Here is a 20,180-nt window from a genome sequence, read left to right on the forward strand (position 1 = left end):
GCCTCCCTCTTTGTAATCTCCCAGGGAAGTTCCCATTTCTCTTAAATCTTCCCTTACGACATTCTTCCATCACAACTGGGGACGACTCGCTTTTTGTTTGGCACTAAACACTTTGCTGAAAAGGACAATCTTTGGCAATATGTCATCTTTTATCCACAGAAGGTGCCCTAGCCATCTAAACCTTTCTCTCGTTATAGGCCTAAAAAGTGAGACTGAACCATACTTTTTGCATAGCCAACTCTTTGAGTTACGACCAGTCAAGCGGGTACCCAAAACAATCCGTAGACAATTTTTCTGGAAAAACTTCTTATCAGTGGTGAAGAAAGTTTTTCTTCTCATTGGTGAGTTTAGCTTTTGTCTTGGAGCAATCTTAAAAAATTATTTTAACGTGTTTGATTAAATTTTATAGATATAAAATTCAATTAAAAAATCATAAAATCTACGAAGACATGAATGTAAGGCAAATCTGGAAAACATGTAGCAAATCTTCCTCCTTTTTTGCAGCACCCAACTTTCAAAATTCTTCACTTTTTAACTACAATAAATAAGAATTCTTAAGACTTTAAGCAATACTACTACTACTAACAACTCACCACAACACCAAGCCACTTGAAGCCAGCACAGCTACGCACGCTCCTCCTCCATCCCAATCTATTTAAAGCCTCCCTCTTTACATCCTCCCAGGAAGTTCACATATCCCTTAAATCTTTCTTTATGACATCCTCCCACCCCAGCCGTGGACAACCTACGCTCTGTTTAGCCATTGATTGTTGGCCAAAAGGTTAATCTTCGGCAATCTGTCATCATTCATCCTTAGAACGTGCCCAAGCTGTTTCAGCCTTTCTCTCATTATAGCCCTAAGATGCGGGATAGAATCGCATTTTTCGCACAGCCTACTGTTTGAAATACCGTCAGTGTGCCGGGTACCCAGAACAACCCATAGATAATTTCCCTGGAGAACATCTAGCAAATATTCATCCGCTTTTTGAACTGCCCATTCCTCAGAACCGTACTTGACCACTCATCACTGTTGCTTTCAATATTCTAATCTTGGTTTGCAGACTTATCTTTCTATTCTTCCAAAATTTTTCCAACTGTGAATAAAAAAAACTCTGACCCTTGGCTATTCTACTTTTTACATATTCGGGGCTCCCACCGTCCTTACTAATGATACTACCAAGGTAAATCCACCTGATCAATCTTTTCATCACCCAACGTAATGTTTTCATTTTCACTTATTCCTAGCCTTAGCGACTTAGTCTTTTTAACATTAGTTTTTAAATCTATTCCAACACCCTGAAATTGCAAAACCTCTAAGAAAGTTCATTCATTTTGCTCATACTTTCATCTAGGATTCTTAAATCATCAGCATAATCTAAGTCCATGAAAGTATTTCCTCCCCATTTGATTCCGTGTTCCCCCATTGCCTTTCCTGTGTTTTTTATGACAAAGTCCATCAAAATGATCCATATAAAGGGGGATAGAACACGACCTTGCTTAACTCCTGATTTAATATGAAACCAGCTGTAATCTTATTTTCTAACTTAACCACAGCAGTGTTATTCTCTTACATAGCCCTAATCGCCTTAATGTGTTTGTCTGGTATACCTTGCAAGGATAAAATCTTCGCTAAGGCTCTTCTATCAACAAGACTGAACGCTTGCTCATAATCTATAAGACTGAGGACCAAAAGTGCTTGATAACTCAGGCACTTCTTAATTATTAACCTAAGAGTGAGTATTTGGTCGACACATCCTCTACCCTTTCTAAATCCGCACCTTTCTTATATTGTGGTTTAATTAGGGTTTTCCTAACATCGCTAGGTAGCCTACTTCCCCTTTTTCAAAAAACATATTCATAATATTCAGTAACTTAATTCTAACCTCAGAGCCACCATATTGAAGGAACTTATTTACCACAGTATCAGAACCTGCCGCCTTTTTATTTTTTAATCCTCTTAGAACTGTCGCCAATTCTTCAAGTTTCAGCTTAATACAACCAGTTGCTCTCAAGATATTGATAAGGCGTCTTAATGGAAACCATAGACACAATGCCTTTTGATTTAGTTTTAAAGCAACATTTAGTTTTAAAGCATAATGGGCAATTTACATAGCTGTGGGGGGGGTTAACATACCCAGTATCCCTGAAGACATTGCCACTTGACCATTCTACTATGCTGAACAAAATGCGAGTCTCAAAACGGATGGGTTTGAGTGGATGTTTTTGGAAAACGAATGGGATTCGGAAGAGGACTACTTGCCTTCCACTCACTTTTGACTCTAAAAAATGACACTAGAACTTTTTTCCGATCGAATTGGCTTCTTTAGAACTTTCAAAGATGTTTCTAGCTATTATAAACTGGAGCTGCCTATTGTGGTATTACTTCTGGTATTACTAGCGCTGTCTATATGGTATTACTTATGTTCCCTTTTGGAAACCCTGCGTGGGTGTAGTTTCTTCGTTTAATTGAAAATCTCCACAAGCGTTCCCTAAAAGTTTCATCTTAATACCTTTGGCTTCATTGTTGCTGTAACTATAGTAGTAGTATTAGCAGTATATACATTGTGCCTTCTGGCTAGTTCAAAATCCACCACAAATTACCCTTATGAGTTCAATTTAATAATGTGAGCCGTTCTTACAATATTGTTTTTTTTTATCGTTTCAATCTTTTTAAAAACTACATGCTTATAGTTTATTTGGTTTAGTTCAACAGCCACCTAAGTATTTCTTGAAAGCTTCACCGTAATACCCTTGGATCGTGTAGTAGCAATAGTCGTAATAGCATTAGTAGTATTATGCGCATAGCACCTTTGGTTTCTTCTACGTCCCTTTCAACACAGGCTAAAAGTGTCAGCTTAATACGATCAACTATTTCTGAAACATTTCTAATTCGTCCTCTTAATAACCTGTGTGAGCATAGTTTGTCTCGATTTAGTTTCATACAGTTTCAATATATTCCTAATTTTTGGGCTTAATACACTTATCTTTAGCAGTAGCAGTAGTTGTACCAGAAGTAATAGTAGCAGCAGTAGAATTAATAACAGTAGCCTTAACTTTAGTGGTAGTAGTTGTAGTAGAAATAGAAACACTAGTATTAGGATGTAAATACTGTCTTTTGGTTAGTTCAACCTCCCTTACAAAAAGCCCTGTTAGTTTCAACTTCACACACATAATTTTTCGTAAGATATTGCTGATATGTCCTTTTGAGAATCTGCATAGAGACAGCGTGTTGTGATTCAGTTCATCTTCTCCCCCTCGAAATTCTCTGAAAATTTCTCCTTCATATCCTTAGGCATAGCGTAATAGTAGTCACATTAGTATTGGTAGTGCTAGTAGTAGTATCAATAGTAATAGCACTAGTACTAGCAGCAGCAGTTGTATTAATGTATTGCCTTTTCGTCAGTTGAATATCCCTCTCATAAAGTCCTGGAAGTTTCAATTTAAAAAATTACCCATTACTATAACATTGCTGATATGTCCTTTTGATAACTCGTATATTCATATACTTCTTGAAATTTTCATCTAAATACTCTTGATCTTACAAGCAGTTGCAATAGTAGCAGTGACTTAAGTAGGAGAAGTTGTAGTAGTAAATGTAATAACGGTAGTAGTATTATTAATAACTTGTGCATATTGCCATTTGGTCAAACAATCTGCCCCTTTAAGCATTCTCTGCAAGTTTCTGCTTATTAACTAATTCTAATCAAAAGCAATAGGTGCATGCACATATTGTCTTTTGATTTAGTCCAGATTCTGCCAATATATTGTTAGTGAGTAGTGTGCTAGTATCAGCAGTAGCGGTTGTGGTGGTAATTGTGGTAGTATCATTAATGTGCAACTATTGTCTTTTCAGTCAATTCCTGTCGTTTCCTGACAGTTCCAAATTAATATACTAAGTCATTCCTGGGTTAAGTCCTTCTGACAACCCGTATAGAAATAACTTTTTTAGATTTAGTGCCCTTCGTCTTTTTGGATGGTAAAGGTCAAAACTGCATAACTTTTTAAATAATTTATGTTATATACAACCGAATCGCATAACTTTAAGCCCTTGCCCTGAGGACTGTGGAAAAAATTGACATCCCCAGAGACATAATTACTGGACCTTTCTACAATGCTGAATGAAAAAAATGCTCTCTTAAAATTTTGATTGTATGTGTTTCGGAGAATAATAGGCAAGAGGGGGAGGGGGTGTTTGTTTGTCCTGTATTCACTTATGACTCTTAAAAACGGCACTAGAACTTCCAACTTCAAATCAGATGAGGTCCATCCTAAGTTTATACGACCATCCGTTCCATAAAAATCTTATATGCCCCAGGGTATAACTTAAAAGCCTTCCAACTGGGATCTGGGGGGTAGTCGCCATCCTGGAGGCATTGTTACATGTTCTTTGGAATACGGTGAACAAAATAAATATATCACATTTTATTGTCTGTATTTGGTGAAAAGAGGGTGATGGGGGCAGGAGGGGGGTTGTGGTTGCCCTCCATCACTTTTGACTGTTATAAGGGAACTAGAACTTCGTATTTACAATCAGATGAGCCTCCTCTAAACCCTATACAACCACCCCTTCCATAAGAACCTTATATACCCCTAGAAAATAACTTACAGCCCTTATCCCCAGACTTTGGGGGGCTGTTTCAACCCCAAAGGCCTTTTTATGTAATCTTTTAACTATTTTTTGAATAAAATGGGCTATGATATCTCAAAATTTCTATGGGATGTATTTGGGAAAAGAGGACAGGGGGGAGGGCTAGTTGCCTTTCCATCGCTTTTAACTCTTAAAAATGGCACTAGAACTTCTGATTTTCAATTCAGTGAGCCACCTCCGAAGTTTATATGGCCATCCCTTGCGTGAAATCCCTATATACCCTTAGAGCATAGCTTACAACCCTTGTCCTGAGGGCTGTGGGGGCAGGGGTTTACATTTTTAAAGACATACTTACTTACCTTTCAACTACGCTTAACAAAATGGCTATCTCAAAATTTTGATTGGTTTGTGGAAAAAATGGGAGTTAGAGAAGGGGGGGCAGCTTACTGCCCTTCAACCCCTTTTGAATATTGAAATGAGCATTAGATCCTTCAATTTCCAGTCGAATACTCCTTTTGAAGTGTCTATGACTACTTTTTCTATACGAAGTGCCCTGGTCTGAAAAAAAAACACTTGCGCCCATGTCACTCTTTATTTAGGATACTTAGGAAGCGCTATTGCGCGGTCTATGATAGGACAATACAGATATAAATCAAGTCCTTTTCCAAATACAGGGGCTTAAACTCCTGAGGGGAAGCTGACCTCTTCAGATTTCTTGCACCTTCCTTCTCTCCAAACTGAACATCACCCCGATATTTTGTTTGCCTTCGTCAATTGTTTGAAACGTACACAATTTATAAAATTTCTTAAGAAATCTACTTTGTTATCCTTGCAATAAAAATCATCCAACTGTCAATTTGGCCTAAATCTACACTCTTTTGAATTTCTGCTATAGCACCCAACTTAAGACTGTTTATTGGGAAAGAACTTTGCCCCCTCCAAGATTTTATTTGAATTTACACCGGTATCTGATTATAAATGATTTTCTGTCGCAAAAACTTCAAAAGTAAGCTAAAAAACATGTATCTTAGTCAAAAATATAAATATAATGTCTCTTATTCAAAAATAGTCACATATATGACAATATTGACATATTGTCATATATGTCAATGTGACTGAAATTATCAGGATAACTAAAAGGTAACTAATTCGTGCTTGAATTTAGAAGGTTCTAAATCCTCACCTGTATCATCCTCGTTCCTAGATGAGGCACGTACAAAGATTTTCTTTGAGGGAACAGTAATAACGAATATAATTTGGATCAGAAGAATCCAGAAGTTTGGAAAATTTTAGGAAGAATCTTAAAAGGAGATAGGGGAAAGAAGCAAGGATGATGATGGTCCTGTGATTCCCATTGTGTACATCCTAGTGCTACATCCTATTAGTTTCCCTTAATTTTGCATCTATTAGAGTTTTCAATATTTTTCAGCAAAAGAAGTACAAACAGTAGAACCCACCCCAGGAAGTGGCGGCGAAACAGGAACAGGTGCTGGTGGTAATGTTGGAGGAAGCTCATCAGGAGCTTGTGAGGATGGTACCACCGTAAGAGACCCAAACAATTGTGGTAAATACAAGCTTTGTAACCATGGAGCATATATTGAGCAGTATTGCCCGAATGGACTTTTCTGGAACGAGGTACGAAACTGCAAACTTTTCTGTTCTTTTTTAAATTTGTTTTTGGGGTGACAGAGTATAAAAAAGAAAATTCTTGACTATTTGCGCTTCAAAGTTCCTATCTATCCATTGAAGGAGGGCTTAGCAATGGTCCAGGTAATATGGAGGCTATTAGATGAGAACAAAGCCTAAATTAACTGCTACTGAAAGCGAAAAATCCAATTTTGTTTCACATGGAGGATGAATTGCTAATTTAAAGTAGAATTGGAGAGTCTCCTGCCTTCATGCAAATCTCAGCATGTTAATATCTCTTTACTCCATGTGAATGCACGTGGATGCTAAAGAATACATATGCATCTTTCAGAAGTTAATACAACCTAGTCAAGAGTGGAAATTTTTCAAAGCCTTATGGTCAACACACTGAATCTTACGCTGTCTTTGGGGAATCTAAAAAAAAGAAAAAAAAAGGATTGAAGCAAAAAAAGAAAAATGTCATCAAGCACTAAATATCGTTTCAGAAGCCACTCTGACTGAGTCAATTCTAAAATGAGCTTAAGAACACTTTCTCCACTCCACGTTGTAAGTTAACGACGAAAATTCTAATTGATTCTAATAATTGATTGGTTCTAATAAAATAATCTTTAAATTGATACATAAAATTGATTCTAATAATCTAATTGATTCGAATAAAATTCTAATATTCCTAATCTTGGTTTTGAAAGATTAGTCGGTGTGACGTCTGGATAGTTGACCTATTCTAATAAGATTTAAAGTTTGAACGTCACTTGTAAAATCTTTAAAGTGTCAATGTTTACCCTAGGGCACTAAAAAGCTCCTTAGGTAGCTTCTTACGACTTAAACCTATCTATTCTAGCCTCTATTAACTATATCCAAGGTTCAAAAGGTATTAAAATATTTTATGTTCTAATCAAATTTCTAAATCTCTAATCAATTAAATTTCGGTTTTAAGGTATTTTTTACTTGTTAAGTTAGTTTATATCTTTCCTCTAGCGATAGCTAACTTCAGTGAATTTAGTTTTTTTAACTTTATTTTAGATAGCTGTTGTTTTTATTCACGTGTCAACCTTATGGTTCAGACATGTAGTACTACATTTAGCACCAATTAGTTTTCCACTTCATTGCTACTCTCAGTTTCCTTTCGTAATTAACATTTGGTAATTGATTAGCAAGGGTAAGCATAGGGCCCCTTTCCAAAGGAACCCTATAGTGACTCCTCGAACGTGTAACAGCTAATTTAGATATTATTGGAATAAATATTGGCTCTTGTACAGGGTGCACACCAGGCTGTAAACCCTAGTAAATTCATATTAAATACCGAAGATACTTGAACTTGACATCTACCGAGGACGGTTGTGATGTTGCCAAGGGCTTATTAGGCTCATAAGGGCATTAACATCACGAGTTTCAATTGTATCCATATCTCTTCGATATAAAATAATATTTTCAATACGTATCAGTTTGATTGTAATGCTCATGATGATAATGATGCAGATTTATTTCACTAAAGATATCTGTTAACTATCTTTAGTAAAAGTTGCTACAAAAACAAATTCATAGTTAATTTTCTGTTATTCGAGCTATTAAGACAACGTAAGCTGGAACAAAAAAGTTAGTTTTAGTAGCTTTTAGCAGCTTTTCGTCAAACCTGAAATGCACCCATGATCAAACGATTGCTTTTAAGCCTCGTTGTGGAAATCAGTATAATCTCTTTCTTGATGGAAGATTGTGCATATTTATCGAAAAAATGGTTAGGGCATTTACGTCTGACTCGATCGTAAGATGTTTTCGTAAATTTAACAAAAATTTAGATTAACACGCACACGATTAATTTATTTTTTCTTTGTTTTAAATAGGATCGTTGTGACTGGCCAGCAAATACAGATTGTAAGCCGGGTGGTACTGGCTCTACTTCAACCAAGCCACCTGTAACACAACCACCACAGGGTTCAACTTCTGAACCTCCCAGCACAGGTGCTAGCTCTACTAAACCACCTGGACCTACCCAACCGACAACAGTAACGACACTGAAACCAGTGCCTTCTTCTACAGCCACAACGACAAGAGCTCCTACACCTTCCACTGAACGTCCAGCTACTGAAGATACAGGTGTCAAGGTCATCTGCTACTTCACAAATTGGGCATGGTACAGACCTGGGGATGGAAAGTATACACCAAGCAATATTGATGAGAGTTTATGTACGCACATAGTGTATGGCTTTGCAACTCTGGACAGAAATAAACTGGTGATGAAAGTATATGATTCTTGGGCAGACCTAGACAACAGTGAGTATACTTTAGTGTGACTTTTTTTGAACATAAAATAATACATTTTTTCATCATATGACTAAAAAAAACATAATTTGCAGCACATTAAATCTTGAAGAAAACCTATTAGATCAGAGGGAAGACAATATTTAAAAGCAATCGCTTAGATTAATAGGTTGTCAAAGAATTAATACATCATAACATTTAAAGAGTTTAACAGTAAACTTGGTAAATTGTTTCAATGGACATATCAATTTTAAAGTACCCTATAACAAGCTAACTGAACGTCAAAACATGGAATCAGTTGGGGAAGTTAAACTTTCCTAAACTTGGATTATGCAGATGATTTAAGGATCTTACATGAAAATTTTAGCAAAATAAATATATTTTTGGAGGTTTTGATAGTTCTTGGTGCAGTAATAGGGCTGAACATTAATGTTAAGAAGCCTAATTCACTAAAATTAGGAATAAGTGAAGGTGAAGAGGTGATGCTGGGTAACAAGAAGATCGATTAAGTTTACATCTTCACTTACCTAGTATTAGCTAGTTGCATCAACTACCTATTATCAGTAAAGAAAGTGGGTGCAGTAAAGATGCAAAAAGTAGAAAAAACCAAGTGTTTTTTCATAGTGGAAATAGTTTGGAAGAATAGGGAGATAAGACTGCAAACCAACATTAGAATAGTGAAAGCTACAGTGATGACAGGGGCCAAGTGTGGTTCAAAAGCTTGGGTGCTCTGAAAGACGGAGGACTATCTGCTAGATGGTTTCGAGAGAAATTTCTTGTGGAATATGATATGATTTGACCGTATCTCCAACAGTAAATTGTAAGAAGATGTGATTAAAACCAACTTTCGAAGGTTATAATGAGAGAAAGGTTTAGATGCAAACGACCCGTTCTGAAGATGAAGGAAGACATATTACCCAAGATAGTCATTGTCCGCCATTCATCTAGGACCAGACGAGAAGTAGGTCATCTCCGAATGAGGTAGATAGATGTCCCGACGAAAGATTTAATGGAACTGACGACTTTTTGGGGGGTCGCAAGGAGGGAGGCTTTAAATAGATTGGGATGGAGGAGGAGCGTGCGTAGCTGTGTTGATATCAGGTGGCGTGGTGCTCCATTGAGTTTTTAGTAGTCGTAATAACCGAATGTGAACAGGTCAAAACTAAAGTATATCAAAACGATTCAATATTGAACTTCTGTATTAGTGATGTAACATTTTCTTCTCTTTTTAACTGAAAACTTAAAATGTTCACGTAAGTTATATCAACACTCGAAATCTTCTTCTTGGGAGTGGTCTTTCATAAAAACGTGGTCAAATTTTACCAATGCTACAAAGCTGTCGAAGTAGGTAAAATTCTGGGAGCATCGGAAAAATTGAATATCCATGAGACTTATTTAAGGGTAGATGCATACTTAAATAAATCGAAAAATCAGGTAAAGAATCGTTGCTTGAATAAATTAAAGGGAAAATTGCAGGAAAAACAATCAAATTTTTTAATAACTATTTGTGACTATTTGGAAAGTACTTGTTTCATTCCCCTCTCTGTGAATGGAAGTAAGGAATAACATAATAAGTGGAAATCTCAGGACTAGACAATGGTACACTGATAATACGTGTCAGTTTTTTGTATAGACCGTGATTCTTAACACCAACGAGAACCTCAAAATAAAATCATGGCATCCCATCTATGGCGACTATCCAAAATACAAACTTGACTGACGTATCACTTTCAAATTCTATTTATAGGCTATCTATCTTAGTATCAACCATTAGCCCAATCCCAGAATTATTGGGGAATGGTAGGTCTAAAAATACTAACTTCTTTTTGGCGTTGCAAAGTTGAAGATGGAATTTAGTGCATTGGTGTGCAATTATGCAATTATGCAATTTTCCACCAGAAGGAATATTCAAGCCTCTAATCCAAATATAAACTACACAATGTAATCCCAACAGTATTTAAAAATTTCTTCTATGGTCAATCAAAGCTAGCATCGAATAGGTGCCCAATCCAAGAATTATCGGGGAAATGGTCTAAAATATTATCTTTGTTGTCCTAATTTGTGGTATTGTAACTAAACATTGGGTTTTAGAGTATTGATGCAAAAAACAACGGTCGTCCAGGGAAAACTCACTGTAAATAGCTTATTATTCAAGCTTCTATCACTGGTAAATTTTAATAGATCAACTATTAAAAATTTGATCTTCAAAATATTTTTCAATTTTTTTAAATATTCAGCTCGATTGCTATTGACCGAAAGCTGAGATAAAAAACAATAACATAACACTGGTAAATTTGAATGAAAATTACTTATGTTTTCTTGATTATCGTTTAGATATTCGTTTATCGCTTATACTTTTGCGCGACTGTTTTTTTTTTACCATAAAAATAATAAATTCTCTTATCAAACAAACTAAACAGAAGCTTAATTTTAAACACCTTAGTTTCTAGACAAAAATTTATAAATCAGTGATTTCAAATTTTCAAATCAGTCAAAAACTTTTAATTCAAGCTTCCATGAGTGGTGAATAAAGTTCTTATAATATAATCTTTAAGATGTTTTCTATTTTTTTAAAAATATAACTTAACTGGTCTTTTTGCGACCACTTTGGTTTTCTTTTTGTAACAACAAATAACACTTTGGTCTTACTTTTTTCTTTTTGTAAAGATTTTGAAAAACTATATCCAGAGATCCGTTTTCCGAGCATTTTGTGTTAACTTGAAGTTCTAAATCTGTCAAAATTAGCAAAATTCACATCAAGTGATCCTCTGTGTTCAGCCTTGAGGGAGAGAAGTTGAGGGAGGCGTTTTAAACATCGAGGTATATAAAAATTTTGGATTGCGCCAATTGAGCTGCAGGAGTCAATCCAACACTTTTTTTTTTTATCCCAAAATAGCAGGCTCCCTAGTAAATTTACTTTCAGGGAACCTATTTATTAAAATTAAAAATCTGGAAGATGTATATTTTCTGTCAGATACATCTTAATGTCTTTTCATTAATCCTAACACGAGAAAACTTTTACTTCTACCGTTATCCCTCCGTCTTTCCATTTATTAGTGACTCTTCTTGACAAGAAAGGTCCTTTTGTTGCCCTGGGCACCTAGGAATAAACTCGGCCACATTTGCCCAGGCAAAGATCAATACACTGTGCCACCACAGGAAGACAGTGTTCTTTTTTATTGGCTGTGATAAGTTTAAGAAAAAAACTTAAAACATTGTAATTGACCACGCAAAAATAAAAACCTTAGTGACGGTATTCAACAGCTGCTTTTTTTTGGGGGGGGGGGGGACTTGTTATTTTGGAACCTTTGACTTCCTTTTTTTATGTTTTTTCTCTCATTTTCTAACAGTATCTTATTAAGTGATGTTTGATAGATTAGAAAAATCATATATTTATCTCAGTCATAGACCAATAACGGTATAATTTCTTGTTTTGTATTGTTATTATTTATATAACTAATAATTTTTGTGTGTATGATTGTATTTTCTGTCATCTCGTTATTTCTTACCAGTTCGTTCATTGATTTATACAGTTAATCTTTATCTAACCGAAACATTCTTTTGCAGATTTCTACAAACGAGTTGTCGCTTTAAGAGAAAAGGGAGTACGCGTATCTATAGCCTTAGGAGGATGGAATGATTCACTGGGCAATAAGTACAGCCTTCTTGTTAATGACCCAGAGGCAAGAAAAAAATTTGTTAAAAATGCTGTCGAATTTGTCGAAAAATACGGTTTTGATGGCTTAGATCTCGACTGGGAATATCCAGTATGCTGGCAAGTTGATTGCAACGCTGGTCCTCCATCTGATAAAGAAGGGTTCTCGGCATGGGTCAAAGAATTAAGTGCTGAGTTTAAACCAAGGGGATGGACCCTATCAGCTGCCGTATCACCATCGAAAAAGGTTATTGATGCAGGTTATGATGTGCCAGTGCTGTCTGAATATCTAGATTGGATTGGTGTAATGACCTATGATTATCATGGGCAATGGGACAAGAAAACTGGACATGTTGCACCCCTTTATTATCATCCAGAAGATGACATTGAATATTTCAACACAGTAAGTTAATATCCCAAAATTGTATATTTAACTCTTCAGATAGGCTATTATCGGGAATTTACCTAGTATTATTTTTTCCGTAAGACATATATTGCAAGATACCTTTTCTATAAACATGCAATACACAGGGGCACCAAGCGGAATGGATATTGTCCTCCCTTCTAGAGTTTGTAAACATGTTTTTTTGTATTTTTCTCGAAAAAAAAAAGATTAAAATACCCCTTCCCCCCAACATTTTGAAAAATGGCTATTCTGTATCTTCATTGACAGAAATACAAAAGTCTTATCCCCCTATATATTTGTGAACTGGCTTCCTTACATGAATATAATGTTACTTGGTATTTTCTAATACAGTGTTTATAACTACATACCCTCCTCACCTCTAACTGCTCGATTATTAGCGTGGGGGAAAGTACAACATTCAAGTGAGGTGACGTAGAAAATTTGAACATTTGAATCACAAATATGTGAAATACTTAAGAAAAACTTTCTAGGAAGGTATGTTCAGTTCGGTTCACCTATTGAACCTAATATATTTTTATGTTTAGTTTAGATAAGGGTCAATTTAGATTTGTTTCCTGAATTCAGAGAAAGCAGTAACAAAAAAGAGTGCAATGTAACTACAAATATGCTAATAAATAAAGTAATAAAAATTTAACAACACTTGTCATTTCTCTTGTGTGCTTTAATCCTATGTCTAATGATCCTGAAAAATTTAAGTTAGAAACAATATGTTGTAAGAAAGATGAACCAGAAACTTATGTATTTTTGCAGTCTATACCGTTAGATTCTTCTTAATAAGGAAGTTTTTTGGACCCTTCAAAATTGAGAAAACATTACTAGCGTCAAAAGTTCAACTTAAGATAATAGGATATATTGAGAAAAAAGTGAGAAAAGGAAGCCTTTGAGCCAGTGAGAAAGGGAAAGGTTTTTTTTTTAAATTCTATTACTTGAATAAGATATCAAAACAATCTATGGTTGAAATCCAAGTTTTGCAATCGTTAGGCACAAGTACATGAACTTTTAAAATACATCAAAAGATTTGTGTTCTATTGAGCAGCGCTATAGGATAGGGACTTAGAGCAGCAAACAAAACGTTTCGCTTAGTACCTGGATGTAAGTGGAATTGTCATTCACATAGGAAAATATGAAAGCATCGACTTCAAGAGAAATGGTCACAGCTATGTGAGCATTATTAGGTAACCGTATTGTATCAAGTTTTGAAGACATTCCCTAGCCCTCAAGATAACTGGACTTGTCTGCTTGGGATTTTCCTTGTGGGATAACCATGAAGTACAGATTTACGCAACATGCCTGTGGGTATTTGATGTATTAAAATAAAATTGAAGATGAACTTAGTGATTTCTCAACTGAAATGTTGCAGTGATCAGAATGGAATAGTTTCAGCAGTTTGTGAAATGTATACGTAAAGGAAAAAAAAAAAAAACAAATACACGAAGTTATTTTTCGATTTGGAAAACTTATATCGCTGTCTCTTAAAGGCAAACTGTAGCACTTCAGTTATAGTTAACAAAAATTTACCTACACTATCTTTGCTTTATAACGGGTTTCCTAAAGTTCTCACTCCTTTGTGTCGCCCTATTTAATAATACTGCTGTGAAAGTAAACATAGCCAAAAAACAACTTTATGTTGCTTTCTATCCTAATTTTGGTTACTATGGGTCTTGGTTCGTTCTTAATCATATTTCCCTACCACGTGTGAAAACACGCACTGTAAGGCAGGCAATCACAGCTGTCTGAGAATTTTTGAGTAACCATGTTATAATCGGGGTTTGACGACATTCCCTAATAATACCTTAAGGTATTCGGATTTGTCCGTCTGGGATTTCTTTTGTGAGCAACCTTAACACACAGTTCCGCACAACATGGCTAGGGATATTTGATGAATTAAAAAAAAATAATTGACAAGGAACTTTGTGATTTCCCAGCTGAGATATTGGTAGTGATCAGTGGGGAATAGGTGTAGCAGTTAGGGAAAAAGTAATTTAAATTAATGAAAGTAATTTTTCAGTTTGGTAATTAATATTGCTGTCCTTTAAAAGCAAATTGAGTTATTTAAGCTGCTGTTAATAAAATTCGTTGCTCCGTTTTTTCTACTGTATAGGATTTTCCCTATTTGTGTCCCCTTCTTTAATAAGTACGTTGTCAAAGCAAATATAGCCTAAGTAACAAAACTTCATGCTTTTTTTTATTGATAATATTCTTGAATTTATTATTTTTTATCTTAGTTCCTAGCTTTATGTTAAAAAAAAATTTGATTACCGAGTCACTAAGACAATTGTTCTTCTTTTTAGAATTTCACAATGAATTATTGGAAACAGAAAGGAGCTGCCTCAAACAAACTAACCATGGGTGTTCCTTTGTATGGCCAAGCGTTCACTCTTGCTGATAAGAATGTGAATGGTTTAAATGCCAAAGCGACAGGTGCTGGGAGTGCTGGACAATATACTAGACAAGCTGGATTTCTCGCTTATTATGAAGTAAGTATTTGAATCTATTGAATTGAAAAATATATGACTCGTGCTTGTGCAGCGTTTGATATCAATGTTGTGTGCGTTTCTTAGAGGACTGGTAAAATCCCCCTCCCCTAAAAAAACACCTAGCGAATCTGATAAGCATGGATATTTTAAGGGAATGGATAAAAGGAACTTAACGATCCTTTCAGCTGTGTATGAAACTGATTTTTTTTTTTTTTTTTTTTTTTTTTTTTTTTTTTTTTTTTTTTTTTTTTTTTTAGAAACAAGTTGAATCTTCTAAAACTTGAGGTCCTGAAACTTGATCATAATTCTTAGATGTTTTGACTTTTGGTTAAAATACCTTGAATTGAAAGCCACGAAAAAGTGTTTTTTGAAATGTTTCGACAAAAATAATACTAGAAGCGCTTTTTTCTTTAAGAAATTTAACAGTTAATTTAAACATTCCTTAAAATATACTTTAAAATGGTATCTCATTTCAAGCGTGCATAGATAAAAATGGCTTCGCTCCCAGATTCCATCAAATCTCCAGAATTTTATTTATTATTTCTATTCAACCCCTCTATCTCCATATATATTTCCCCATCCTAACCAAAAGAGTTCGCTTAGTATGTATATAATTGAAATATTTGAGTCAGATATTTAAATTTTTTATTTTGGTTTCATTTTTTTTAAGTATTTTAAACCAAGAGGTGTCGACCAAAGGGCTAACGTTGGAGAATGAACCTTAAAACACTTACTAAAAGAGACAAATTTGGGAAGGATACTCCTGCAATAATAATTTGTTTGTTTAGAAATGTGTAAAATAAAAATATGTGCAATCGGTCATAAAATCTACCTTCGTATTTCAAATCGATTAGCAAAATTGATCATAAAATCATGTGATTTTGCATTTTGTTTAGCTATGAACAGTCAATTATAAAATATTTAGTTTAGTAAATTTAGTAAATTTATTTAGTTCATTATAAGTTTTATTAGTTTACTAGCCGTATTTCTCTGTTAGTACTTGGGTCCAAGTTTTTTTTTGATTTTTTGATAATATGACCATACATCTGATTGCGAGTCCTGGCATGAAAGCGAAATTGTCCTACTGCTCTAGAATTCAGTCCGAAAACGCGAGATTAAAGACTGAACTTCTTTTTTTTAATGCTCTGTAGTTCAGCTAATAAAATCCTATAACCCAAGTTTTTCCTTTCGCTGTTTGTGTCTCAGGAAAAGAGCTGATGTGCTATTAAAAAAAGAAAAATAAAGAAAAAAAGGTAACAAATAAGGTTGCATAGAGTTCCCAAGCGAGTGGTTCGAAATAACAAAAAACAATTATGCCAAATGGCAGAACAGTCATTTCACTCTCAGGTCACGAAGTGCAATAGCAGAATTATAAATATTTGGACAACGTGTTTTTCAATTCTTTCTATTTCTGTCTTTATAAAAAATTATCTTTCATAGTTGAGGATGAAGGGGACCAAGGTCTACGCAGCTACCACTTTAAAGTAAGATAGATGATAGGACACCACATTTATTTTCATTTCTTTTTCTAGATTTGCAGCCGCATACAAAAAGGAGGATGGACAGTGGTTCAAGATCCTGAAAGTAGAATGGGTCCATATGCTTACAAGGGTAATCAATGGGTATCTTTTGATGATGCAGATATGATTAAGAGAAAGGCCCAAAAGATTAAAGATTGGGACCTAGCTGGTGTAATTGTCTGGGCGCCTGACCTTGACGATTTCAGAAATAAGTGTGGTTGTGAGCCTCATCCTCTTCTTAGAGCCCTTAATAGAGGACTTGGACGTCTACAAACCCCTGACCCCCAGTGTGAAGTTTGAATTAATTATATACCAGTGATTTAGTGCCATTTTTTTTTACCTCGTCATCGACGTTTGCAGAGAAAATGATTTTAGGTCATTTAACCAGTGATACCTTATTGACTTTACTAGATTTTTGTGAATGAAATCAAACCAGTTTTTGGGTTCGGTAATGGTGAATAAGTGTTATTAATTTGTAATTTATTTGTAAATAAATTCGTACGACATTTATCATATTCAAGCTTTGGATCTTAATCATTTAGCTGTAAGTTACAAGAGCTTTGGATTTGACACCAGTGCCATCTCTTAAGATGTTCCGAACCACAGATGAACATAAGCCCATTTTTTGCCCATTTCATTATACAAGTTAAAAACGCATAGAGCAAATTCCTCAGGCTCTATTAGATTCGTTCTTGGGTCAAACATAAAATATGAAGGGGACTAAAAAATAAGTAAGGTCAATTAATAAAATTAAAATTAAATTTTTGAAATTATTATAATCTTTAGTTTGGCTATTTGCCAGAATAGTTCACTAGCTATAATGCCAAACCCAGATATTACTAGCAGATCTCCATACCCTAATTTCCAGAAGCAGTTTGTTAAAGAAATTGTGCTCGTTATTTTGGCAATGATAATGAAAGACGTTCTTTGATGTAAGATTTAGAAAAAAAAGTGATGTTGAGGGAAATTAACAGGTAGATTACAAAAAAACTTTTACCTTCGTTTTATTGGCCAAATCTATTTTCTTACATTTGTGTATGGTCAACGTTGGGATTTATGTATCGGTTCTACGCACAAATAATGCAAAATGTGCATCATAGGTTTAAAGGTATTGTCTAAGAAGAATAAAGCTTGGGGGAAGGTCCAACATGTTCGATTGGTTTTTAAAATAATAAGTTGAGTCAGTAAGAGTTCACCTCGAAGTTTCGTATTTTTATCTATGGTGCTGAAAATTTACCATGACTATGATCATATTGAAACGTCAAGTTCAGTTGGTTGAGGAACCGATAAGAGACAGAAAATAAGATAGAGGGGGAAAACGAAGGAAACAGAGTATCGAGAACATTGTTAAAATTCTTTACACTTCCCATAAACGTTTTGGCTTTCAATGCCTCTTATTTTGATTTTTTGAGGTTGAACTTGTGGTGGAGGCAAAAAATGTTGATTTGAGTAAATACCAGCAAATGTGACTAAATATGTCATTTCTACACTCTTTTTTATTTGTTGCTGATGAACATGAAACTAAACCTTTAAAGTCGAAAGAATTGTTTGGGGCTTAAAGTTTGGAGATAGAGGGTGAGGTTGGGGGAGAGACTCAGCCTGTAGGTGCATATTAAACTTGGCCTATAGGAAAACGTTTACAGCCTCGCGCCTTGGTAACAACCAAGACTGGATCCAGGTAAAGTTCAGTATGACTAAAGTCTCAGTTTTGTGAAAGTAAGTAAAAATGAGGAGGAATAGGGGAAGTTGAAACCCATATTTGGCAACAACAAACAAACATTTTGTCAAAGAGCTTCGCTTAGCTGCTACAAAACACTAGTTCCAAGCAAAGAGATCAATATACTCAGATAAACTGCAACACAGGGATCAATTACATAAGGCAGAGAAAAATCCCAGTAACACTGAGATTCACTTGACTGTGGCGAAGCCATTTCAAATTTGTTGTTCTTCTTCGCTACTATCGTCTTCAAGGTTTCCGGCACCAAATATTTTTCAGTTGGAACAGTTCGTTAGTTTACAATTGCCACAGGCTCAGGTACATTTTAAGCCATGCTTTTTGCAAGAACATCGCAGAGTGAACACTTACTCTTGCAATTACAGTGAAGCACTGAGAGAAGGCAGTGCCGGAGATTTATCTGAATGCACAGGTCGTAATTCTCCTTTCCGCACAATCTAGCGATACTCCAAAGGAACCAGTCGACACTCAACATTTTTCTACGCATGTAGTTGGAAGTATTCTCGAAGCTAATGATACTTGCTAATATCGCTTGTTTGTGAGAGCATTTTTGCCTTTACATACTTCGCAAAACTTTTAACTTTTTCGAGGAATTTCCTGCAGCGGACCTGGTCAAGATTTATTTAATTTTTTGTAGCCTTAAATAAGATAAGCATGGCCTTTTCTCAAGCTTTTATAATGTCTTCTTTTGTAGAAGCTCAGCCTGGGAATCAGTCCGGCGATATCCTGGAAGTTTTTCCTCGTTTTTCCGAGGCTCATTGGCGTAGTATTTCCTATGCCACAAATTTGCAAAGTTGAATCGTATCCGAGAAAGACATGGAGGGAAAGACTTTTTGCAAAAGGTGTCTCCAAGTTTCAGTTTAGCTGCCAATATATCCGACGGACGGCCTCCAGTTTTCTGTCACTTCGACTCGGAATAAAAAAAATATCGGTTTACAGTCTCGCTTTGTGTGGTACAGTAGAAGGACTAGTAAGTCTGTCTGTATCTTTTATTATTAGGACAGTGGGTTGGCCTTCTTCCGACTCAACTGGAGTCACCACAATCAGCAGATAACCATCGCTTGGCGACTGGTACACTTTACATCCCGCATCATTAAGGTAGCCAGACAGAAAGCTGATGATTGCCTGCTTGTTTTCTGCGTTGCTAAGGAATTAATATTTTTTACTAAAAAAAAGACCTCTGCGACTGAATGCTGATCTTAGGACAACCTTTAGACCTGCTGCTCTTCCCTTGTGTCATGTCTTTGATTGAGGGTCCATATAAATATCTGTCAAACACTATGAAACCGCATCCATATATTCGCTTCACATAGTCGACGCATTTGATGTAGATATCTGCGTGTGTTGCATTTTTCCTAAAACAAACGATATAGAAGGATCCCAGCATCTAGTACATACCGAGGTTCATCCAAAATCTTAAGCACCCAATTTGTCTTTTGTTTAGCACCAGATCGCATTGTCAAGCGCTGCTTTGTCTGCCATCCGAAGGAGACCGTTCGGCTTAAATAACATGGTGGCAAGAAGCAGGGCTCGTACTTGAAAAATGTCTGAACTCTTTGCAACAGTCCCAGCATTTGTGACCAATGGTAGGCAGTTCTGCTGCCGATTTCAGATTATTTTGCCCTCTCAGAGTAATAGCAGTTGTTTTCTTCTAGAAAGCGTAAATGCTTGCGTCGTTTTCAATCATATCATGTAGAATTTTCCAACCTTTCGGTAGAGTCTCATCTACATCCATCTGCTCACTTGCAATTTCTTGATGTTTCAAAGGATGAGTCGAATATTTATTGAAGTGAATCAACTGCTGATATAGGAATTAAGATTTTATTAGATCAAGTACCTGCTAATCCATATAATATTTACTGCGTTATATTT

At 35.5% G+C, this 20,180-nt stretch overlaps 1 protein-coding gene across 1 annotated transcript in view; it reads left to right on the forward strand.

Moving 5' to 3' along the window:
- Window positions 1-17,085, forward strand: part of LOC136027672 (probable chitinase 10) — a 231,098-nt gene extending 214,013 nt beyond the window's left edge. The window contains 5 exon segments of the mRNA XM_065705119.1: window positions 6,018-6,223; window positions 8,077-8,506; window positions 12,062-12,552; window positions 14,868-15,053; window positions 16,586-17,085. Coding sequence (XP_065561191.1) covers window positions 6,018-6,223; window positions 8,077-8,506; window positions 12,062-12,552; window positions 14,868-15,053; window positions 16,586-16,873 — 1,601 coding nt within the window. The 3' untranslated portion in view covers window positions 16,874-17,085.
- Window positions 17,086-20,180: the final 3,095 nt, after the last annotated feature.

The sequence above is a fragment of the Artemia franciscana genome, chromosome 5 (assembly GCF_032884065.1).
Source record: "Artemia franciscana chromosome 5, ASM3288406v1, whole genome shotgun sequence".
Lineage (NCBI taxonomy): Eukaryota > Metazoa > Arthropoda > Branchiopoda > Anostraca > Artemiidae > Artemia > Artemia franciscana.